Source organism: Vigna angularis, chromosome 8 (assembly GCF_016808095.1).
Source record: "Vigna angularis cultivar LongXiaoDou No.4 chromosome 8, ASM1680809v1, whole genome shotgun sequence".
NCBI classification, from domain to species: domain Eukaryota; kingdom Viridiplantae; phylum Streptophyta; class Magnoliopsida; order Fabales; family Fabaceae; genus Vigna; species Vigna angularis.
Genome location: NC_068977.1, coordinates 26,009,864 through 26,036,334, shown reverse-complemented (window position 1 = coordinate 26,036,334; position 26,471 = coordinate 26,009,864). Strand labels below are relative to the sequence as shown.

Sequence of the window (26,471 nt, the reverse complement as noted above, 5' to 3'; positions counted from 1 at the left end):
TGGTGTAAGCTTAGGAAAGGATTTTCTTTGATCATCTCACGATGAAGAGGAGGGTGGCTCAACAACACACATAGAATTTATTTTTTAAGTGTAGGATCTCCTTTCTCAATAGTTTTGAAAAGTTTTTTATAAGTTAGCAGCTATGTAGTATTACATTTTGCTAATTTTATACTATTACATTTTGCTAATTTTATACTATTAAAATAAAATGTTACAAAATGTATTATTGAGTCTATTCATTCTACATCATTTAAAAGTTAAAGTTAAAATTAATTTAAATACATCTTTCCTCTTAACCTTTCAACTTAAAAGAAAAAATCGTCAGTGTCGAAATTCAAAGGCATTATTCCTAGGAGATACAATTAATTAAGAACACAAAATCAATAGAAGTGCATGCAGAAATTCAAAGGCATGACCATATATAACGAAAGAAAATGAAATAGACTTGTTTTTTAATATAAAATAAATAAATATAAACATAAATTTCTACGTTTTGCTCAAGCATTTTTCTTAAATATATGTCATGTATAAAGTAATCCATAAGACTAAAAGCTACAAAAATCTTATACCATATTAATTTTCTTTTGGCCCCTATTTGAAGAAAACCAGGTTTTCGGTCTCTATATTTAAAGAGATTTATTAATCCACAAATTCAACCATCACCTCATTTATAGTTTTTAACCTTGCATCTTACCTAGTTTAATGTTTTTTCGAAACAAATGGCCAAATCTCGTGACGCTCATATAGCAGAAGAAAATGTTATAGTCTGCAATCAAGCACCGACTGATTGAAACTCCATCGAACGCAACACAGAATAAGTCAATACTAACCATGTTCAAAAGATCCAAGCTACATATTTATTAAACTAGTTGCTGTATGAACAGAAAGACTAATTATTAAGGAATAAATTAAAATGAACAGTATCTTAAGTCTGAGTTTCGTGCTACAAATAAAAGAAATTATTTTGTACGAGAATGTTTTGTAGTACTCTGGTTTGTCGTAGATCGATTTCATTTAACTTGAAAACATGCCCCGACACATCTATATTCATAATTAATCTTGAGAACATTGATAATTTACAGTAATCATTCTTTATTGAGAAAGATATTGAGCTTTTATGCTGCATCAGATTTTGCTAAACTTAATATTATTCATTTCATAAAGTTCATGATTTCCTTCTCTAATTCTATAGTTAGTGCTCTTTCCACAGTTCCACTAACCTATTCAAAGCAATGATGGAAGATCCACCTTCTCCCACTGCTTCCGTGGCACTAATTTTCATTTTGAAAATATTCTGTCTAATTTCTTTCCCTCTGTCTGAGTCCATCAGTTCCTTCACTCGATTACTCAACTCGGTGGAACTCACTAACCCATCTTTGTCCCCCTTCACAGCCACACCCACCTTCATTTCCTCCACCAAAATCACCTTGTTAAGCTTTTGCTCTGCATACAGAGGCCACGCCACCATGGGCACCCCTTCACACACAGACTCCAACACCGAGTTCCACCCGCAGTGAGTCACGAACCCACCCACTGAGTCATGACTCAGAATCGCGGCCTGTGGGGCCCAGTCTCTGACCACCATCCCCGTCCCTTTTGTCCTCTGCAAAAACCCCTCCGGCAGCAACTCCTCCAAACTAGTTGGCTCCCCTGAGTCACCATCTTCGAACTCGCTCCTCACAACCCACAAAAACCTTTGCCCACTCTTCTCCAATCCAATAGCGATCTCTCTCAACTGCGCCCTTGAGAACCTTCCCATGCTTCCAAAGCTCAAAAACACCACACTCTGACTCGGTTGCGAGTCGAGCCAACTCAAACACCCGTCATCGTCCCCTCTACAAGGGGCTGAAGAAATCACAGGCCCAATGCAGAACACGGGTGGTGTGGTTCCTTCCATCAACCCTTCGTTGAAGGCCTTTACAGCCCTCCGTTCCATGGCTTCAGACGTGTTTACAATAACACCATCGCTGTCCCTCATGCACATGGCGATTTCGGTAAAAACCTTGTAAGCCTCGCTTGTACGATCCTGGACCGTGTCCGGAAAGTCATCGGTGTGGATCTTGGGAAGCCCGGGGATGAGGACGTCCATGTTTAGATCCTTGATGGATTTGGTGTAGTTTTCGTGAAGGATGATTTGCTGAAGGAGAATGGCGAGGGTGGAGGCACCGGAAGTATAGTAGAAGTAGGTGGGGATTTGAAGCGTGTGGGTGACACGTGCGGCGCTGTGGTTCATGAAGTCTAGAACGACGACTTTGAGGTTTGAGGAGAGGGAGATTGAGTTGAGGATGCGGCGAAGGTGGTGGGTGGTGGCGCGGCAGAGCTCGAAGTTTAGGGCTAGGGGAGGGAGGACGGTGGGGAGGGAGATCTGGGGGATGCGGTGGAAGGTGATGGAGGGGGTGGCGGCAGTGACGGAGGTAATGTATTTGGCGGTGGCAGCGCAGGTGAAGGCGGTGGGGGAGGTGGGGGTGTCTTGGTTAGGGGGTGGAGTGAGGAAGAGGATGTTGATGGAGAGAGAAGGGTGATGGGATAATATGAATTTGCCTAGTTCCACCATGGAAACCAGGTGTCCTCTTCCCAAAGCCGAGTACAGAACAATGGAATCCTTCATGGTTATGGCGATTCCAGAGAGAGGTTTTTGTTTTTTTTTTTCTCTTTCTCTCCACTTTCTAAGGATGATTGGTGTGAGTGGAGAGAAGGAATTTCTTGTTCTATTTATGGACAGGAACAAAGTGTTTGTCTTGGAATATATGACCGCTGGTTTATTATTATCATTTTTTAAAATAATAATTGTGGTGTAAACAATCTTGTCTTAAACTGTTATAAAGCTGCAAAAATATTTAATATATATATAGATTGCCAAGGATATTTTGATTACTAAAAAGTTAATTACTCCATATAGAAAGAAAATTAAAGATATTTCACTAAAAAAAGTTAACTTTCTATATTTATAAAAAAGAAAAAAAATAAAAAATAAAATAGAATATATATTACGTAAAAATTTGTTGCCTGTTAAAATAAAAACAAGTATATATATAAATATTTTGTAAAGGCGAGACCACATTTCTCAAAACCAAAAACACGTAGGATGAAGAGTAACATTATTAGCATACCAGTAAAATCTCATCAAAATGATAGGTTTGATCTCTTGGTATTTGTTACTTTGTGATTGATATTGAGAAATTTAAACTTTTACCCTTTTAGAAAAAAAGTATTCATCTAATAATCTCATTTTAATGATATAATTGGTTGTCATTTAGTTCTTTCACGAAGGAGTGTAAAGATATCAAATTATTTGATATGTTGAGTACATTCTATAGATTCTTTTTATAATTCTGAAGGTTATGGTGTTTTTCTATTTGATTTATTTGTAAAAGGATTGAGTATCTTTCATCTATCTATCTCTACTTTCTCTTTCTCTCTCTCTCTATATATATTATGCTGTGGTTGAAAAACAATACCATGTGACGGATTAATACATTGGATTAAGATGACTTATTCAGTTTCTATTTATTTTCTAAATTTAAAATTGACTGATTTACTATACTACTGATACACTTGTATTTATTTTTGTAATTAATAATATAATAATGGTTTTTACTTTTTAAAAATTAGTTATAAATAATATGCTTTATTATTCATAATCGTTTCAAAATTCTATGTCGAGCAACTTAATTTAACTCGTAACCCCTGACAAGTTGAATGGGGTTGAGATTTCTAATTCAATAGAAAAATATAAAACCCGTTTTTTCAGTGGCTAATACACTAGTTGATTAGATTGACTTCAGTGGCACTCTTACTCAAATTCCAAATTATTAATAAAGTTAAAACAATTACATCATATTTCATATACAACATAAATGCCAAAATTAGATTTGTCAAAAAGTAAAGTAATAATGGCTACTCGCTGAATTTGTCAAAAAGTAAAGTAATAATTTTATTGTTGTAAATGCCTAAACTTCTAGAAGTTTAATAATGGCTACTCGCTAAATGAAGTGGTGTTTTATGTTTCGATTATTTGTGCTTTTTCAGTATTTGAACACACATTTTTTAACTTTACTATCATTGGGAAATTTGTTTTTCTTTTATGTTCGTACTATTAAATTCTGCCCTAAAAGAAGAAGTATATTATACTTTAGGTTGACTATGCATTTATTTTGCTTATCATTTTATTTAATTTATGACAAACCTCAATAAATATTCTTAGTACAGCGGTTTGTTAATGAAATTACTTATAATAATAAAAAATTGTTTTCAAATGGTATTTTTTTAATTTTCTTTTAGTTTTTTCTCTAAAATATTTATTGTTTATTTTTTTTAATAAGTGTTCATATATTGTAAGAACGCTGATTAACAAGTCTTTAAAATATTTCTACTTTCTTTTTTTATTATTTTATAGCAATACAGAGAAAGGGTTAAGTTGGATTGGATCTGGATGCTCCCTAGATTAATATTAAATTTGTGGAAGAAATAGTAACATACTTTTAATATGAGAATAAATTTATGTCCTTTTTGTCGTTATTTTAGAAAAATATAATTTTACTTTGAGATGCATTTGTTGTTACTTTTCTTCATTACTTTAGTTCATTGTTAAAAATTTATTACACCTATTTTTTCTCTCTTCAATCTCTTAGTTTCTTCTCTAGATGTTAACATTTGGTTTCTAGAAATACTTTCTCTACTAAAGAGTGTAGTTACAATTAAGGAGCATATTATTTCCAACAGAATGTATTATTTATAAATAATTAAATACTAAGAAACTTAATATTTTTTATTATATTTTAGCTAATAATAGAAGTATTTAAGCATAACTTTTTTGGAGAATATTCCCTTCTGTTCTCGAATATAATTAACATGAATTGTTTATTTTATTCTTATGTTCCTGTTGTGCTTCTAGAAGGTTAAATATTTAACCACACTACCACTCACATGCATGTGTTCGCATGGAGTGATATGTAATAATATGTCATCCATTTTTTTATCTGTCGTTATTAGAGGAACTATATGTGCTGATTTTAATATTATTTCAGTTTATAAGTTCAACCAGGCAATAGTACATCAAAAAGAAAAAGAAAAAGGTGTAATGCAATTCAAAAAGCGGCTTCTTTTCTCTTTGATTTAGATGCTTCATAAAATTACAAAAAAAAGTTAACCTAATTCAATGAGATTTAAATTATTGGGTTAAATATGTTTTTAGTCCCTAAACTATGGGCCATTTCTGGTTTTCGTCCCTCTTTCAAAGTAAGGTACACTTTAGTCCTCATCCTTTTCGAAACTTTGGTTTGAGTCCTCCAAAACTAACACCGTCAAAAATATGCTGATGTGTCTAACGTCTCTTTGCACGTGTTCAACGTCTCTTTCCACGTGTTTAAACAGCTAAAATGCAAAGTTAATCCAGCGTTGGTGAACTTTGGTTTATTAGTTTCATTGCAAAGTGTTGTGTGAAGGATTCGAGCAAAGACAAAGTGGAAAGAAGGTTGAAGCTTGGATATCACCTTCTTGGGCGTTGGTGGAGTTGGGCACGTAAGTTCACATTTGTCTTTGTTTTGGTTTAAAATGATGGATGGATTTGGGGATGTAGGGTTTTGTTGAAGGGTACTGGTTTCGAGTACCAATTTCATTCCAAATTAGGGTTTACGATACAATCGACAACTTATTTAAAAAAAAAATTACAAGCAAAAGAAGGCCATTGGAGGTTCGAGATTGAGAGAGGGAATCTGCAGCGCGGCGGAGGTATAAACCATAGCCACCAAGTCCTCGGAATTCTCGGTCTTGCATAAAGCATGAAGCTTTTTCACCTAACCAAAATTAAAGCAAGAACAAAGTTAATATTTAACAATAAATAGAGAGAGTATAACGGAATGAAAATGTAAGAATTTGAAGAGTTACGGAAGGAAGAAGGGAAGGATCAGAAGCGGGATCGTTGGCGGTGTTAGAGTCTCTGCCACTGACAGAGAGCTTCCGGAGGTGAAAATCCCAACCTAAGTCCTTCTCTGACATCCCCAGATGACTTAACACACGTCAACAAAAAATCAATTACACGTGGAAAGAGACGTTAGACACATCAGCATATTTTTGACGGTGTTAGTTTTGGAGGACTCAAACCAAAGTTTCGAAAAGGATGAGGACTAAAGTGTACCTTACTTTGGAAGAGGGACTGTTAGCAAAATGATGAAAATGAAGTTTTGATGATGTCCAAATCAAGTCAAGAAGAAATCAAGATTCAAGATGTTATGAAGACTTGTATTGCTATGGAAAGCTTTTGTAATACTCTTAGAAATGTGTATAGGACTTAGATTAGAAAAAGAAAGTGTTTTGTAAAATTACTGTAGCAAAATACTGTAGCAATGTACTGTAGCAATGTACTGTAGCAAAACACTGTAGCTAATCGATTAACAGGGGCTGTTAATCGATTAACGTTAATCGATTAACAGAGGGTGTTAATCGATTAACACAGTGACCGTTTGAAAAACTAGCCGTTTTTAGAGCCGTTGGACTATCCGTTGGAGTGTTAATCGATTAACCACTGTAGCTAATCGATTAACACAGTAAGAAAGGCTGAAAACGAAAAATGGAAGAGTCTTTGGATGAGTCTATAAATAGACTCTCATTTCCTCTCAAGAAGAACAACTAGAGACACAGAAACTCTTCCCTTGTGCTCAAAATACTCAGAAATTCTTGAGACTTGTGTGTTCTTGTTCGGCTTGTGAAACTCTTGTCTGTGGAGCTGGTGAAGTGCTGCTACGGTGACAGAGGAAATAGCCGGTTCATCCTTGGTGTGTCTAAGGAGGTGTTCGGAAGAGAATCATCCTTCGTGAAGTATTCGGAGGAGGTGTTCATCCTTTGTGAAGACTCAAAGGAGGTGTAGTTTCATCTCTTGTGGTATCAAGAGAGGTGTTTTCTAAACTCTTACAAATTGTATCTTTGTGATTGTAGTTTGTAATTGTTTTGTGATTAGTGAATTGTTTATCTTGTTTTGAGATAAGCGACTGGACGTAGGATTGGTAAGATCCGAACCAGGATAAAATCATCTGTGCAATTTTCTCTCAACCTTACTCTTGCTTTATTTGTCTTTATTAATTGCTAAGTAAGTTTATTTGAGTAGAAATTAAAAGGCACACGTTTGTATTAAAAACCCTCTTGGTTTGTTATTCCACGCTAACCATTCCGCTGCAGCCGCTCTCTGACAATTGGTATCAGAGCTTGCTTTGATAGTCATTCAAATGGCAGGATCACATCAAACCTTTGCAGAGGGTGCATCAATCAATAGACCACCACTATTCACAGGTGAAAATTACGCATTTTGGAAGGTCAGAATGAAAATTTTTATGGAATCTATTGATATAGATATTTGGGATGCTGTTGCATTTGGTCCTTTTGTTCCAACTAACAATATGCAGGAACCAAAGCCCCATGATCAATGGACCATTGAAGAAAAGAGAAGATCTCAGAATGATGTAAAAGCCCGGAATATCATTGCATCAGCATTGACTGTTGATGAGTTCTACAGGGTCTCTGTCTGCAAAAGCGCTAAAGAAATGTGGGAAACTTTAAGAGTAACTCATGAAGGCGGAGATGAAATTGGGTGTGCTAAAACGAACACTTTGATCATGGAAGAGAATAATTCAAGCTCTTCATCAAGCACAACATCAAGTATGGGTGATTCTGATGAAGAAGCAAACATCTGTTTAGTGGTGAACGACGACGCTGGAAGCCAAGTAAGTACATCTAGCGATTCTGATAATTCTAGTCAAATTAGTGAAAATGAATTGCATGAAATTTATGCTGCTTTAATAGTAGAATCTGAAAAATTAGATAAAGCCCATCAAAAATTGAAAAAGGATTTCAAAAATTTAAAGTTAAATTTTGAAAATATTTTTGAAGAAAATAAAAATTTGAAATCAGACTTTGAAAATATTCTTGAAGAAAATAAGAATTTAAAATTAAATTTTGAAAATATTTTTGAAGAAAATAAAGAATTGAAAAATAAAGTTTTATGTTTTGAAAAGGGTAAATTTACTAGTAGTGATAAATGTGCATCTTGTGTTAATCATAAGAAACTACTAGATGAAACAACCTTAGGAGAATGTAGTAAAAATAATGAAAATAAGGTTGTTAAAAATAAGTATGTTCCTAGAATTAAAAATAAACACAATCATAGAACCCGTAGAAATTGGGTAGAAAAAGGAACAACTTATAGGAACACAAATGTTGTATCATGCTTTTATTGTATGAAAAAGGGTCATACATCTAACAAATGTAAAATTAAGCATTATGGTGTTCCAAGTGGTAGATATATTTGGGTTGTAAAATGATTTCAAATTTTCAAACTAACCCAAAGGACCCATACAAAATAGTTGGGTACTTATTGTTTAAAATTTAGAATTTTTTTAAAAACAATATTTAAGAAAACTTTTAAAAAAAAAATTATCTTGTTCTAAATATTTAAAAAGAAGAATTAAGAAATTTTTATTCCAAGGTAGATGGAACTATTTTTCAAACGGAAAACATTTGAAATAGAAGAATGTGTGCATGTTGTCTTTGATGAAATTGTAGACCTTGAGGCAAAACCTCTTGAGTCAGTTGAATTACATGCAGGCAATGATGAAGATTTGTAGAAGACAACAAATGAAGCAAAGAATGATGACAACCCTCAAGATGAAGATCTCAACAATGTTTTATAAGCTCTTTCTCCTAAAAATATTTGCTTTAAATATCCTATTGTGCATGTTTGAATGAATCTTTAAATTTGAAATATTTTTAGCTCATATGCATACATGCTTTTATTAAGGGGGAGTATTATCTTATGGGGAGAACATCAAACACAACTTTTTAATTATGATCAAAAAGGGGGAGAAAATGTTTAAAGCTTATTTGCCTATTTGTGCTATTTGTGCTTATTCACTAATGCACTCTTTCTTCCATAAGTTGTGTTTTAAATACAGATTATTACCAAAAGCTTTAAATCAAGGAGTTTTTGATCATCATCAAAAAGGGGGAGATTGTTAGCAAAATGATGAAAATGAAGTTTTGATGATGTCCAAATCAAGTCAAGAAGAAATCAAGATTCAAGATGTTATGAAGACTTGTATTGCTATGGAAAGCTTTTGTAATACTCTTAGAAATGTGTATAGGACTTAGATTAGAAAAAGAAAGTGTTTTGTAAAATTACTGTAGCAAAATACTGTAGCACATTACTGTAGCAATGTACTGTAGCAATGTACTGTAGCAAAACACTGTAGCTAATCGATTAACAGAGGGTGTTAATCGATTAACACAGTAACCGTTTGAAAAACTAGCCGTTTTTAGAGCCGTTGGACTATCCGTTGGAGTGTTAATCGATTAACCACTGTAGCTAATCGATTAACACAGTAAGGAAGGCTGAAAACGAAAAATGGAAGAGTCTTTGGATGAGTCTATAAATAGACTCTCATTTCCTCTCAAGAAGAACAACTAGAGACACAGAAACTCTTCTCTTGTGCTCAAAATACTCAGAAATTCTTGAGACTTGTGTGTTCTTGTTCGGCTTGTGAAACTCTTGTCTGTGGAGCTGGTGAAGTGCTGCTACGGTGACAGAGGAAATAACCGGTTCATCCTTGGTGTGTCTAAGGAGGTGTTCGGAAGAGAATCATCCTTCGTGAAGTATTCGGAGGAGGTGTTCATCCTTTGTGAAGACTCAAAGGAGGTGTAGTTTCATCTCTTGTGGTATCAAGAGAGGTGTTTTCTAAACTCTTACAAATTGTATCTTTGTGATTGTAGTTTGTAATTGTTTTGTGATTAGTGAATTGTTTATCTTGTTTTGAGATAAGCGACTGGACGTAGGATTGGTAAGATCCGAACCAGGATAAAATCATCTGTGCAATTTTCTCTCAACCTTACTCTTGCTTTATTTGTCTTTATTAATTGCTAAGTAAGTTTATTTGAGTAGAAATTAAAAGGCACACGTTTGTATTAAAAACCCTCTTGGTTTGTTATTCCACGCTAACCATTCCGCTGCAGCCGCTCTCTGACAGGGACGAAAACCAGAAATGGCCCATAGTTTAGGGACTAAAAACATATTTAACCCTAAATTATTCATAAGGCAATATAGCTTTTATTTCGATACATTGATGCTTAATGTGGGAATGAAAAAATATTCTAAATATGAATTTTCGTTTTCTAAATTTTTAATTATAAACAATGGAACAGTAATTTTAAAAACAATACGTTAGTTTTCTTAGATTTTATGTGCTTTACGCTTATGATTTTTTTTCCATGAAAAGTGCACATTTTTTATGCTACTTGAATTTAATAAAATGTAGACTCCAAAAATTGTTACGTGGATAAATTTTATGTAGAACGTTCTACGCAAAAAGAAATACCCATACAAAGTAGATTAGTTATTGTAAACACTGATTAGTTATTGTAAACACTGATGCAACGATATTGTCTTGATTGTTTTGGGTTTATAATAGCAGTTTTACAACTAAGATATAAACGAGATAAAAAATCAAGACTTTTTGTCTCGGTTCAAAAAATCTAAAACAGTAAAATGATTAAAAGAATAAAAAAAAACTTGGGTCTATTACCTTGGTTCTAGTTTGAACCGAGGTCGTAGACCCGTAAAATTAATTAATTAAAAGATCTATTACCTCGGTTGGATAAGAACCCAGACAATAAACCTTTTTTTACCTCAGCTTTTACTAAAATCACAATCTAAAGTATATTTTTTTAAAAGAAAAATTATTGTTTCTGTATCACATAAACCATATGACAGAATCCCACAAACACAAACAAACACAGAAAACATTGTTTTCTATTTATCGAGAATTTTTTTGTTTTTTTTCAAACTTTGAAAAATATTTAAAATAGTTACACTTTGAATTTTGAGTTGAAAATTTTTGTGAGGGGTTTTCAAGATTTTTTGGTTCTTCATACAAATTTTCATTTCATTTCGAGTTCGTTTGAACATACTCTTCGTTTTACCTATACCTATGTTTTGATGTGTGTGATGTATGAAGAACAATCAACCAAACGAGAACATGAAAAATCTAAAACGAAACTAACCTTGAATATGAGTTTGAGGCTAAAACGGACTGAAATGAATATCCCAAAGTATATATTCGAAGAGCTAAAGAACATTTGTGCAAAAAATCAATTGGTCAAAACGAAATAAAATCATACCTAAGCACTTAATCAACGTAAACTAAAAAAAAGGAAAGAAAACTTGAAGATGATGGCCGTGAAAATGGAAGACCAGAAAGCAGTATCGCGCACCATGCACAAAAAAGCTTCTGTCTAAAAATTTCTCTGTTCGCGAAATTTAACCCTAAACACATGTTATTACCTCGGTTATTTTTTTAACCGAAGTAATAAGGATTTATGGTCTCGGTTCTATAAAGAACAGCTACCTAAGCCCTCTAAAAAATATAAAAAAGAAAAATTCAATTATTTTATGTCTCGGTTCTCTAAACAACCGAGGTAATAGACGTTTGTGATAATTACAAAAATGTCACCGGGCTAGTTTTAGGCATTGATTCTTTTTGAACTGAGGCATATACATTTGTGATAATTATAGAAATGTCACCGCGCTAGTTTTACATATCGGTTCTTTTTTAACCGAGACATATACGTTTACAATAATTATAAAAATGTCACCGTACCATTTTTTTGAACAGTTAATGCTTTTACTATAGCTAGTACAAATGATGATAAGCTTTTACAATCACTCAAATTAGTTAAAATCCTAACAACATCCCTTTTATATACTACCAAATATGAACATACTATACATATGTATATACAAGAAGACCAGGCACAAGATGGTTACCCTACTCAATTGCAATTGATGCTGAAGCTTCACCTACTAAAGAGATTTAGTCGTGCTATCTACGAGGTTTAAGTAATTAAGAAACCTTTTTACCCTAAAAAAATAAAATTATTTACTATCAAAAACCATAAATAAATTTTTCGTAGATAATACTACCTATAGATTTACTTACGAATATATTATTTACAGAGGATCATCAGAAGATAATCACTGATTCATTAGATTTATAGATAATTACCTATCAATCAAGTATCCGGTAATATGGTATTGTGAACATGTTTTTGTATAAAACTTCATTATGAACGAAGGAAAAAAAGAAGTTTTGTGTGAAATTGGAGTTAGGGTTTATGCATAATACCTGGGAGAGTGAGGATTCAACCAAAGTACTTCTACTAAAACAAGATAACACGAGATGTGATGATGCTAAGATAATATGATAGAACCTAATAGATTAAAATGTCTTATAATGTAATAAGACATTAAGGTGGTGGCTATGGAAAGTGGGAGATTCCAAACACATCAATGAAAAGGAAATGATGTGTGATTGTTGTGATAGAGAGATTGATTAGTGAATTTCAAGAAGAAAAAATTATGTAGTGCGAATAGGTGGTATACATATAGATGATAATGCATCGGATCAAGTATAGCTAGTTTTTGTCGGTTATCCATTTTATCTATAAAAAACTCATTTTCGTTGTTGGATATAAAAAAATACATGCAATAACCATTGATATTTAGGAATATATATATATATATATATATTAAATAAAATTATTTAACAACAAATCTTGAAAATATAAATTCAAATAAAAATATTGTTTGAGTAAAAATCAAATGAAATTATTCAATAAATATCAATATAAATAAATTTGATCTTTTTAAAAAAACTAATTGAATGAATTACATCGAAATATAAATTTTAAAAATTAAATTTTACAAAATAACTTCAACTTCGTATATTTAAATAAAAAAGTAAAACTAATATTTTTAAATGATTATTACATTATTAATATATTTTCTTTACTAATATTTTTTATTTTGATCACTTAAATTTAAAAGAAGAAATCAAATTTATTAATAATTATCAGCAAGCAGTGGATATCTGAATACTATATATCGTACTCATTCATTAACAAATGGATAAAAATATTTATTTAATATTTATCACAAATCTTATTTACAAATATTTGTAAGTATGAATGTTCTTTTTGTCATTTCTATACATAGCTCTGTATAAAATGAAGAAGTTATTTTTTACTTAACTTGAGTAAATAAAATGAATAAGATATTTACCAACGTATTATATAGACTTATTAACCATACTCATTTATTTTTAATCTTAATATCATATTGCTCTCATGTAATACTTTAACAACATAAGATATCAATATTAAGATCTATTTATGAAATTAATATATTGTTTTAGTGGGATTCTTGTACATATTAATGATTAAGAATGTTAAAAATATATGTGTCTATGAGAATGAATAGTATAGATAATAGATATTTTAATATTTATTCGTATCCGAGTGTTTGTTATTTTAAAAGAATTAAAATTAAAATTTAATCTATATTCTATTAAATTATATTTAATTAAAATTAAAATTTATATTATATTTTATTAAATTTAATTTAATTATAATTAAAATTTAATTTAGTTTAACTTAATTTATATTATATTTTATATTTTTTTAAAATTTATACTCAATTTTATTTTAACACTTTATAAAATATTTTTTCAAAAAAATTCACGAATAGTCACAAATTGTTTAAAACTCACTTGAATTTTTCAATAGAGTATATGAAAAAAAAATAACATATCGAATGAAAGATAAATTTTTTTTTCAGATCGAAGAGTGAATAAGCAGTATAGTAATTTGTCTTTTGACCATTTTGCCCCTTGATATTTTAGTTTACGTCTTTAAGTTTATATCTGGCGGTCCCGTTGCATAATAATTTCTCCATCCATGTATATTTTTAAGTAATTATGTTTTCAGTTTTTATTTTTTAATTTTTTTTCATGAAATATCACTCTATGATGATGAAAGGATGATGTGACAACTTAATAGCTTTTAATTGCTCCACTAGATTGATAGCAAAATCGTTGACAAATATTACTGCTTCAGGATATTAGGTGGTTTAAAATTTCATAATTTAATAATATCAAACATTAATATTTTATTTCTTCTATATTTTCAAAATTATTATTATATATATAGTGTATTGTATAACTGTTTGATTAACCGAGAATCATACGGTTAATACAATAAAAAAATATTACAAGAATAATCATTTTCGAAGTCAAACATTTGTAATTATAAATTGAATGATTACTCTAAAAATCTATTAGATACGATGATTAACTTATGACAAAATATATTAATATCAATTGGATCTTGATTAGATTGTTAATAAGTCAAAAGTCATCTCTAAATTTTTAAATACAAAATAAAAAGATAAATAATTATATTTATTATGTATTAACTACTAAAATAATTAATTAATTTCTAATTTTTTACATCAGATTATTTTTTTAAAATAATGTCTCAATTAGATCAAACAAAATTTAAAGACAAATGATAACGAAGAAAGATATCCGAACATCCAAGATTTAGTGCACGCTAATCTTCATATCATAATAGAAATATATATTAAAATAATTTTGTACTAAAATAATTATTGTATGTTTGTTTATTTGGCGTGTGATATGTTCTAAGGAGAAAATGTTGGCTTCTAACTCCACTATGTTCCAAGAAATATTATCTCTTAGAAAATGTTCTTTTATCTCAGATCCAATTTACGTGTATTATTTGGTATTATACGTGTCATCTTTCATTCTTTCAACCCATATCTATTACTTTTAATATTAAGTCACTTTGCGTACCTCAAATACAAACAGAAACGCGTTCCTTTTACATTCATTAATATCAAATTGAATTTAGTTTAAGATTTTTATAATTTACGTGGATACAACGTGTAGTTGCTAATGTATTTTTAGTATTATTTATCTTTTCATCGGTTTTAAAGTCTGAGTTATTATTGTATTTTACGGACCTTAATATTATTCAACCAAAATATTATAACTTATATTTTTCTTTTCTGCGAGCAATATTAAATTTTTCAACTTAGATGGTGACACAACTAATAGACTTTTATGAAATAATTGATTTCACTGAATTCATTACTAAAATAATTGAATTTTCATAATTACTATTCCTTTAATAATAAAATTACAAAAACATAAATTTTTCCATCTTTATTTTTAATTATATATTTCTAGAAAATATCACTCGAAAGAGGCACTAAATCAGCTTCACATAGACATGATCCTTGATTCTAACAACATGAAATAAGAATATTTTGAAAGAAAGGAACAAGTAATGGTAAATGCAGAAAAAAAATGATATATTATATACATACACACACACACACGTATATATGGAGAATTTTTAAAAGATTATAATATATAATAATTAATTATCTAATATTTTCAAGATATTATAATATAATAATTTATTATATAATATTTTTAACATATAATATTTAATTACCTTTAAATAACAACATCTTTTTAATATACTCTTACTTAAAGTCTAGAAAATCTATAATTCAACATTCCAATACAGGAGCATAGATTTAATTTTAAGACCCAACACTTAGCTATGCCACTTAATTATGAAATTTAATTTTCATTTTAATATATCATATTTACAAGAAATCTATTTATTACCCAAGGATTAATACCGACGACTTTTCGTTTTTCGGTAAAGTTTTTTAGCGAAAGGATTTATCGACGGTCATTTGAGTTACTGATTATCGAAGGCTTTTGTCTTTAGGTAATTGGACAACGACAGTATCGAAGGAATGCGCCCTTCGGTAAGTTCAGTTTAGTGAAATTAGAATTTGGGATTTCGCTATCCCATTCTCCCAAATTCAGTATTGTGAAAGCTTCTCGACCCTAATCCCATTCTCTCGATTAATGGTGGCCATTTTTTCGCACTTCCCGCTTCTCTCTCCTCCCTTCGTCGCCGCACACCGTCTTTCTCCTCTTCACCAAACCCCAACACCACCCCTCCCTCCTCTGCGCCAAATGCAAACCCTCCGATAACATCAACACCTCCTTCTTCGACAATGACTTCAACCCCCCGGAGCCTCCGAAGGGATTTGTCGCCCCTCCCTCCTTCGACGATGGCCCCCTCAAGACGGAGGACGAGATCGCTGCAGCCTACGTGGAACTCTAATCTTGCAAGTTAAATCCCTTGTTTATTAAATGTGAGTTCTATCTCTAAAGCTAACTATTTTTCTTTTGTGATTGGTTAAGATGAGTCCAAGACTTCAGTTTGAGATTACACTGCATGGCTTTCTCCTGTGCGCTTCGAATGGGGTCTTGATGCCTGTTGGTATACTTGCAATTAAGATTTTTCAAGCGTAGATCGTCAACATTACACTAAACCAAAACAACTAAAAAAAATACATTTTGTAGATAATTACCGCAGGCTTCTGCCCTTGGGTAATTATCGAAGGCCACTACCCTTCGGTAAGGGCAAAGATCGTCGGTAATGATTAGCGACAAGGGATTTACTGACGGTTATTTGGTCGTCGCTAAGCAGTCAATAATAACCTATTACCAACGGCTTCTGGATGTTTCCGAAGGATTATGACCGTCTATAATGTCCTTCTTTATGATATTTTAATACATATTCTTATTTTCTTAGTGAGTATAAAAAAATCAGATGAATTATTATTATTATTATTATTATTATTATTATTATTTTAAAACTAGTAGTCAAAGATCAACTTAACTCAATTTTTTTTATTTACAAATAGTTGAGAAGATTGTGAAAAATAAAATGGAAATTAATTTTTAGTTAATTGTTTAATTATTATATTAAGATAAGAATTGTTGAAAAGTTTAATACAAATTCTTCTGATGAATTTTATGAAAAATAAGGTATGGACAACTTAAATAAGAAGAATCATATATTTATTTATTGTGATTTCATTTATGTTAAAAAAAAAATTTCGACCTCTCTTTCTTGAATTTTTAGATTTCTTCTTGTCTGAGAACATTTTTTTAAAAAAAATTTAGAAAATTATAAAAAAATTATTCTAAAGAAAATAATTCAAATGTGCAATATAGAGAAAAAAAATCTTAAGAGTTGATAAAATATTTTAGATAATAAGACTATGATATTTTAATACATATTCTTATTTTCTTAGCGAGTATAAAAAAGTCGGATGAATTATTATTATTATTATTATTATTATTATTTTAAAACTTGAAGTCAAGAGATCAACTTAACTCAATTTTTTTTTATTTACAGATAGTTGAGAAGATTGTGAAAAATAAAATGGAAATTAATTTTTAGTTTATTGTTTAATTACTTATATTAAGATAAGAATTGTTCAAAAGTTTAATACAGATTCTGATTAATTTTATGAAAAATAAGGTATGGACAACTTAAATAAGAAGAATCATATATTTATTTATTGTGATTTAATTTATGTTAAAAAAAAATTTCGACCTCTCTTTCTTGAATTTTTAGATTTTTTCTTGTCTGAGAACTTTTTTAAAAAAAAATTAGAAAATTATAAAAAAAATTATTCTAAAGAAAATAATTCAAATGTGAAATATAAGAACAAAAAAATAAAATCTTAAGAGTTGATAAAATATTTTAGATAATAAGACTATGTTATTTTAATAAATAAAATATATAAATAAAAATTCTATTAAGAAATCTCATTAGATAAAACACATACCATGTTTCTAGAAACCATTATCTGAGTATGCTTTCTCTTATCTTTTCAAGTCCTAACTCTTGAATTATCCTTTTTAACATTAGGAATGTCAACAAGGTCTTCCTTTACCTCTGATCAATTTTCTTAAAAGAGTAAGTTAGTTTTTTCTCTTTTCTTGAGTTGCCATTTCCTTTCATGCATGTGAGTTTTTCTGTCGCATGTGCCTTCTCAGTCTTCAAGTATAGTCTTTGTTGATCAATGGTTCTAACTCCGTACCCTGATCATGATTTTGTGGTATGTATGCGCAGATAGAGTTATATGATCAAAGGGAATGATTTTTTTATCTTTTAGTGTTGTTTGATTTCCAACATATAAGGGAAGCTATATGTTTATTTATAAGGCTTAAGAAGATCTATTAAATCTGAATTGATGTGCTTTAATTAGGAAATTTTAATATAGTTAAGAAGTTATGAGAAGTAACCTGCTGAAAAATCACATGATGTGGTAGTATGATTTGTTGAAATTGATGTAAATGTGTGTATTTGAAATTTTAATCAGTGTTATCATGAATGTGTATTGAATGCTACATGTTTGATCTTTTAAGTTGTTTTAATGGAGGTAATGATATGTTAGGAATTGATGTTATTATTGTAGTAATGAAAAGGATAAGATGGGATTGTTCTTTAGGCTAAATTGGGGTTTTAACAAATGAAATGTTAGAGGAGTTGGTTTAGAAAAGAATTTGGGCTTTGAAGGCTATTTTTGAGTCATTTAAGACTTGTCTAACTATGTAGATCTCTAAAATCTGGTTGGTAACTTGTATGAGTTAAGTTGTGAGAATTTGAGTTATTGGTTGATGTGATGAATCTCATTCCTAACCAAATAAGTAGATTGATACTCAATTTTAGTTAAAAACATGCTTTTGGATTAGTTATGGTGTCAATGATATCAATTTTGTTAATTTCATAGCTTTGGGGTGAAAGTAAAATAAAAAATGAAAGTTGTAGTAATGAAATTGATATACTATTAAGAAATTCATCTTTACCTAAATTGATCTATCTTAATTGATAAATCAATTATTCAATAAGAAATTCACCTTTTCCTAAAGATTCTTTAGGATAATCTTATCAAGTGAGATAATCCATTATATCAAGTCTAACTGTAAGACCCATGAACAATATTTACCTTAATAGTAACAATTTTAATACTAGTAGTAATAAATTTCTTTGTGAATGGAAAATATAATAAGTTTATGTAAAAATAAAATGTGGAAAGCTAAATAAGAAATTTTGGTAACTTAATTGGTATAAAATTGTGGTGATTTCAAGAACATGGGTTCAAACTATTTTCTACCTTTTTGTTAAAAAAAAATAAAAAAAATAAAATATTGTTAGTGGATAAAGCACTCCATGTTTTGAGGCATTATTGAGGAATCCATTATCTAAGTGGTGATTAAGATATTAATATAATAAAATAATATTAAAATAATAAATAATATTAAAAAATTGTTGAATAGTAAAATTTTTAAACTTTAAATAGCCATGAGAGGGGAGGCTATTTTGCACAAAGATAAGAAGAATCAAGTGAGAAATCTTGAGAAATAGAGAAGAAAGAGTTAGGAAGAAATTTTTAGTTGCAAGAAGAGTAGAGGTTCTGGAGGATTTTCGGGGAAACAAATTCTGAGCAAGAGATTAAGTCTGGAATAGAGGTAAGGGAGCTAACCTTTCTAAGCTTTTATATTATGATTTAGTATTGTTTCATTATTATTCATGTCTTGAAATTCTGTGTGAATATTGTTAATAAAGAGCATAGGTGTTTGTTGTATTGAATTGTTGTGTTAATATTATATGTTGTTGTTTTGAATCTGTAAATAAGAAATTTGTTAAAAACTAGTTGAGGAACACTTTGGCTAAGGAAAGACTTGGTACTTAAGTTGTCCATTGTGACGCACCTCTCTTTCCTGGAAGTCTACTCGACAAGTTTTTAACTTAAATCCTATTGAACAAATTGTGTACTATTAAATTATTGTGCAATATATCTTGTTGGAATGGAAATTTCTGATGAATTCATGTTATTGTGGTAGATATGGAATTATGAATTATAATTGTGATTGTAGGATAGAAGAATCTTAAAAATCGGAGTTGGTACATCCCTGATCATAGAGCAGCCCTGGTCAAATCCAGTAAGTTGTGACTAGTCATATGTACTGGCGTTTATGGTGAGTTTGATTCGTCAAACATTTGATTCTTCTCCGGTGACCATTTATGGTGATATTTTAGTATTGTTAATTTATTTTGTGATATATTCATTTTGTATGATCTTTGTGATGATTGTAATTTATTATATTGGATTTAAATTTATGCATCTGAACATGATATAAGTATTATGGAGAGATTTCGTAAGGGTATAATATGAGTTGAGGAATGTGAGCATGGTGTGAGTCTCGCGGAGAGATTTTTTAATGCCATGGTATGTGTTTATATGTTGATGTTAAGGGTCCTGAAGTTGGAGGTTATCCTGATACTCTAATAATCATCCAGTCTCAAGTAGAGAAGGATGAATTATGTGGTGAGAGGTGCAGGAGGTCATGGTCTATGTGCCGGTTTTGGTCATAATGTTGAGGACTAACCTTGTGGATGGTATGGAATATTTTGGAAGTGAATTTGTAAGAGGAAGTAGAAGGCATCACAAGTGCATAACCTGTTCTGACCGCTCATCAATATATCGTCGGGATAACTGTCTATTGGGTATTGTGGAATGAGTGTCTATTGAGTGTATCAAAGTAATGGATGAGTATCTATGATGCGATTGTTGTATGATGGTATGAGTGTGTCTGACATAATTATTATATGAGGTTTGTTGAGTGCATCAAAGTAAATATGCATGCTTTATAAATGATTGGTTGCATGTTAGCTCACCCTACTTGTTTGTGTTTGGGTATGTGCGATGATCGTATAATTTGTTATACGAGAGCAGATGGAGGAATGTCGTCTGATTCGATGCCAATGAAGAAAGAGATAGAAGAATAAATTAGAAGAATTCGAGTTATATTTATGAGTTTATAGTTGAAATCTGAGTTTAAAACATATATATATATATATATCAACTATGAATTATCAAGCGTAAGATTAAGGGATGTTACCTTAAATGTAATGCTACAATATATCAATTATGAATTATCAAGTGTGAGATTTTGGGGTATTACATTAATGGTATCAGAGCAGTTCGTCCTTAGGATGACCTGTGTGTTGTGGGTTTGTCGTGTCTTCTCTGTGAAGAATTGAGTCTAAATGGTATAATTTACCATTTTGTCCAAGTCTAGATAGTAGAGTATTGTGTCTAACTAGAGGTTTTGATAACAGAAAACCTCTTAATAGGAGTGATGAGGGTGTACACTCATGACTTTTACTAGAGATGATTTTCCTTTCTTAATTATGAAGGTTTGGGGAAAGATAGAGTTGTGGTTCCAGTGTGGTTGTATTTAGAAATCTTTGTCTTCTTCTTGCCTTTGTGGTAGTGTACTGTGCTCTATAGTGGTAGAGGGATGCAGATTCAAGGACAACTTGACCTGTATACCTTCATTAGAATTGGTTAAAGCCTTTGAGGCAAATTCTTGTCTCGAAGATAAGGAGATAGAAGACCAGAGTTTAGGTTTCAAAGGATGGGTGAAGATGTTGGTGTTTAGAAGTAATGTTTTGTGTGAAGAAGTTTTCAAGAACAAAATTAGGAGATCAGATATCTTACATTTCATAAGAAGAGTTGAGTTCAAAGGCTAGAATAAGAGGACCTTTGGGTAAGCATTGGTGTAGCGAGGTTTAAGGAATCAACTTGGTTCTGTATATCAGTGGTGTCAGAAGTGGATTTATCCTACGAACTCATTATGAATCATACTGACAATTATTCTCTGTGTGAACAAAGAAACTATCAGAGTGGTTCGTCCTTATGACGACCTAAGAGTTGTGGATTTATCCTACGAACTCATTACGAATCATAATAACAATAATTCTCTGTGTGAACAGAGAAATGACACGCACCCAACCCAACTGTGAAACCTCTAATATGCATAGCTTGGCAAGGGCTTTGGGGAGTGAGCTCATCTAGTTTCTAGTACGTGTATCGAATGAGCAAATTGAAAATAATTACTTTGGCATTACGATGAGTATATGTTTGACTGTTTATTGAAATGAATTATAAATTAATTAGGTAAATGAAGTCAATCTTTTGCTATTGATTTCCACATGATATTATCTTTGGTTATTAGTTTATGTGGAATTTACATACATTATGTCTAGTATAGGGCTGATGATGATTTCATAATTCACATGATGAACAAATACTATTTGTCATTGTTTTATGGTATTAGTGTAGCGATTCATGGTTGTTTTGAGTGAACTTCAATTCTATAAACATGTTTGATACAGTCTCAACTATTACTTGTCATTGATTTATTGAATCTATAATTTTTATGGTGTGGATACATGATAGGATTAGGAGTTATAAACATAAGGTACTGCTGGATAGTGTACTAAATTATATTAGAATAGGTCTTAATATTATAAGTGTAGATACCAATTAAGTGAATTAATTAATAACTAGCATTGCACGTTAAACCGATTAGACACACACACACACACATATATATATAATATATATATATATATATATACATATATATATAGGTAAGTAGGATATGTTTAAACTGAATGAATCAACGAAAAACATAAGATTTAATTAATTTCATGATCAGAGTAAAAATTTACAATAATAGATTTTCCTTCCTAAGCCTTTGAAAATTTCACTTTTGGCTTGAGTCTTGTAAATACCCAAAATCAATACAAGTCTTCAAGTGTCCAATTTTACCTTAGTATAGACCGAGGAAGGAAGATTGAACATCTATAGAATTATTGAGGAAGAAACACCAAATTGAGTAGAGTTATTGAAAAACCAAATGTCTTAACCATTACACCGAAGATGGTCTTACCACTAGTGCAGCGAGGGGCTTTTACCGCGGTTGATTTTCACTATACGTCGCGGTTCATGAACCGCGGCATATTCAGCCGCGATAGTAAGTCAGACACTTTATGCCGCGGTTCTAACCGCGGTATATAGGCTGAGGAATATGCCGCGGTTGTCTAGGGAACCGCTGCCTAAATTCATTTTTTTAAAAAAAAAATTAAAAAAAAAATTAAAAAATGCACTATATGCCGCGGTTCAACCGCGACATATAGGCCGACGAGTATGCCGCGGTTAGTGTCAAAACCGCGGCCATATGTCTCGTTTTTTTTAAAAAAAAAGAAGCACTATATGCCGCGGTTGTGGTTAGAACCGCGGCATATTCCCCTGCAGTTTTTTAAAATAGCAGGTCTGTTTTTGTGATATCCACTACCACAAAAACAGACCTGCATATAAAAACATTTACAAAAATTCAATTTCAACATAAAATAAAGTAGAGAGTCTAAGAAAATTCTATCTAATCAAATGCATTGTTTAAATCTAAATCTAAGAGCTATTGTATAATCTAACTATATACTTCGCAGCAGCGTTCCTAATGAATAGTAGTGACTTCTCAGGAACTGGTGTAGTAGTCTTGAATCTCTGCAAAAGACAATTCATTTTAATTAGTGTATATGAATTCAACATTTGTTAAAAAATCAAAATTTGTTAAAGTTAAATATTACCGTTTCCCAGCTTCTTGTGATGTGAGAACGAACAATATGGGTCATCCAATACATTACATAGTATCCACACTCATATGACCCATTTTGTCTGTTACACTACAATATATCATCACAGTTGATAATAGTTAGTGAATAACATTTGTTATAAAACAATTATAACAAAGTATGACTTTAGCATATGTCAAACCTTGAGAGAAATCCAAGCAATCTTTCTACTCTTAACAATTGATCTCCCGTCCATCATCATACTTGCTGGAATAGAACTGTATATAAAAAAATGTTTTAGCATTCAGTTATATAACAAAGAAAGTCCAAACATTGAGGTTCTTACCAATCAATTGCTTGTCTGAGTTGTGTGGGAGGAGGCCTGTGCAATGAGCAGAACCACAAAGCATAGTTGTCTTGCACAGACATAACAAGAAGTTGCCAATGGCGCCTGAAATTCATAATAACGTAACTATTAAATATTAAAATCACATATGGAACATTATTATGTTAACAAAGTTCACTTACCCGGATATATAAGGCAAAAAGTATATTTTCTTGCCCCTTCGAAAACTGCTTATCATTCTCGTGTTGATATGATCAAAATCATTTGATTCATGAATGTCTTGGGGATCAATGAATCCATAATCATCAGAACGCCCCAACTTATTAGTGACCCCAGACATATACCTGAAATCAAAAATTAACTTTGATATAAGGATACTTGATATATAAATCAATTTTATATATAAATAATTGGTCATAGACTTACATCGTCCATAGTTGAATAATTGAAATATTCAACTCTTGTGTTCCCGACGCAAGCTCACGGACATCTTGGCTATTAAGGTATATTGGGACCTCAGAGCCATGCCCAAATACATTAGCATCATACTGAACCTCCAAAGGCTTATCATCAAGGATGTCAGCAAGTAGATGCAATGAAGAAAGAGGGTCATCCTCAGATAGAGGAATCTTCTGTTGTTCCTGCGTCTGTTGTTACATGAAAAGATAAGATAAGTTTTGACATCAAAAACCTTTAAAATTGAGAAGTGTAAAGAAGAATTTCATACCGAGGGGTCAGAAACTGGTTTAACCAAAAATTTAGGCCAAGTGATAAACGACTTATATGCTTGTTCCACAGTGAAAATCTCTTCCGTGGACAGTGGAACCGAGGCATCTGGCATGATCATTTCATCCACTGATACCTTCACCTCATCCTCTAATAGTTGCATACCATGACATACAGTCGCTGACCTAAACTCTGTTCCACGAGCTACCAGCACCATCTCATCTTCTTCTAAAATGTATAGCAGACATGGACTACCATCGTCCATGTCATCCTCTGGGATGGCTGATGCGGAACAACTTCCTTTGCCGCTTCTCCCTGTCAGAGTAAATGTTAGATTATACAAGAGATAGAAATAATTGCACATAAATGTTTATTAAGTTTACCTGTGGGAGGGGGAGGGACCACATGTTCCTCTATAGGAGACTGCATCGGGCGCATGCTCTGAAACTGCTCCTGGTAGAGCATCTGGAATTCAGCCCTCACCTCGGCCCTGATCTCCTGCATAAGGTCTTGTCGGACCTTTTTTGTGATCTCTTCTGTCATCCTTTGTGTATCGCTGTACGAATATGAAGGCTGACGAGAAGAGCTCCCAAAATAATCCGTAATGCCTACTCCAGGACCTGCAGCACGTACACGTCCAGGGTGCTCAGGTCGTCCAATTGCAGCAGCAAGAATATCCTGGCGACCCTCTGGAGTGAATTGGCCTTGGGAGCTCTGCTCAACCAAGGCGTCCTGTAACATTACAAAACACCATTATTCTTTAAATAGTTTAATGTAGTATGTATAATGACAATATTCATTATTTTAGGAACAGTGATAACTTACAATTTTTTCAGAAATCTCTCGTGCAGTGTCGGAAGAGTAGGTGCCCGATGGTCGCATACGGGCCAACTTCCATTTCTCATGTCTAGACGGTGGAGAAGGAGGCTGAGGAGGGCTACCACTCTGAGATGGTGGTATAGCATCTGCCTTTTGCTTGAGGATTTTCTCCTCAAGCTTCCTATACCCACCACGAGATAATAGGTGGGGGTTTTTGTTCTTAGCACTTGTTCCTTGTGCTTTGCTTCTAATTGCCTGTCACATACACATTAATTAATGAGTTCATATGATATATATTTGTTAATGAGGAATTGAATAATATGAACTACACTAACCTGCCATTCCTCTGACATCCGACTCTCTTTAAAAACCCGCCAAGTCTCCTCATCAATGGACTTATATGCATTACATGGAGTTTTATGTTTAAGGTGTCCAAAGATGTACCTTGATGTCAACTTGCTTTTAAAGTTTCTGAAATTTTCTGCAACAGTTGACAAACACTTATTTCTAAGTGTTGGGACATTTGGAATGTCAAATGTCATCTGAAAAAAACATAATAAAGTTGTATTAGTACAAAATTATCAATATAAACAAATTATAATTCAAATGCTATTAACTAACTTACCAATATATCTTGCCAAATAATGTTCCGATCACCCTCGGACACATGATCAAAAGATGGAATGAGAATGCTAATCTTATTACGTGCCACTACTCCAAGGTATGATCGGAAGTCATCTGCATGGGGGCCAGTTGCCACACCCGTGGTGACATTCACATTCACCGGAGTTCTTTCACCACTATTTTTCCTGATTAATAGTTGTTTCATCCTAGTGGGTCCTCTAGTGGATCTGGGTGGGGGAGCCTCATCCCCTGAAGAATGTGGATGATCAGCCATATATCTGTCAAAATAAATAACAACATTAAATTTTCTTTCAAGACTTATGTAATATCATATAAATTAACAAAACATGTAATAGTACAGAAATTGAAAATTCATACATAAAGATATGGATTCATCATATGTATATTCCCTCATCATGATCTGACCGAATTGCATGTACATCATCGTCAACTACAGATTGGTCATCCAACTTTGTTGTAGTTTGAAATGAATGGTTGTCAGCAATATCAATATTAATTAGATTGTCTTCGTTAACTTCAATTTGTTTTTTGCCTTGAAGAGCAACATACCAATGGTCAGACGAAGGATCTTTGACATAAAAAAACTTGAGATGGTTGATGTACCATGATAAACGGTTCGTCTCGATAACCCACCTTGCGAAAATCAACCAGTGTCATACCCGAGTCATCTATTTTCACACCACTCTTATTGTCAAACCACTTACACTTGAACAATGGAACGGAAAAC

At 31.9% G+C, this 26,471-nt stretch overlaps 2 protein-coding genes across 2 annotated transcripts; both read right to left on the bottom strand.

Moving 5' to 3' along the window:
- Positions 1-1,075: 1,075 nt before the first annotated feature.
- LOC108344635 (UDP-glycosyltransferase 1) lies at positions 1,076-2,711 on the bottom strand. The gene has a single exon (XM_017583072.2). It carries the CDS (start codon positions 2,606-2,608, stop codon positions 1,193-1,195), a length of 1,416 nt encoding a protein of 471 aa, XP_017438561.1. The 5' UTR covers positions 2,609-2,711; the 3' UTR covers positions 1,076-1,192.
- A 20,281-nt stretch (positions 2,712-22,992) lies between these two features.
- Positions 22,993-26,012, bottom strand: LOC108344268 (uncharacterized). The gene is made up of 11 exons (XM_052867302.1): positions 25,725-26,012; positions 25,435-25,641; positions 25,106-25,354; positions 24,664-25,012; positions 24,282-24,595; positions 23,981-24,201; positions 23,737-23,898; positions 23,555-23,659; positions 23,411-23,486; positions 23,224-23,319; positions 22,993-23,140 (listed from the first exon to the last, which is right to left on the bottom strand). The coding sequence occupies exons 1-11, from the start codon at positions 25,995-25,997 to the stop codon at positions 23,045-23,047; spliced, it is 2,148 nt and encodes a 715-aa protein (XP_052723262.1). The 5' UTR covers positions 25,998-26,012; the 3' UTR covers positions 22,993-23,044.
- Between the last annotated feature and the right edge of the window lie 459 nt (positions 26,013-26,471).

Coding starts and splice junctions, on each gene's coding strand:
- LOC108344268 (XM_052867302.1), bottom strand. CDS start 25,997: ATGGCTGATCATCCACATTCTTCAGGGGATGAGGCTCCCCCACCCAGA. Junction 24,596..24,663: donor GGTCCCTCCCCCTCCCACAG/GTAAACTTAATA, acceptor TTACTCTGACAG/GGAGAAGCGGCAAAGGAAGT. Junction 24,202..24,281: donor AACCAGTTTCTGACCCCTCG/GTATGAAATTCT, acceptor ATGTAACAACAG/ACGCAGGAACAACAGAAGAT.
- LOC108344635 (XM_017583072.2), bottom strand. CDS start 2,608: ATGAAGGATTCCATTGTTCTGTACTCGGCTTTGGGAAGAGGACACCTG.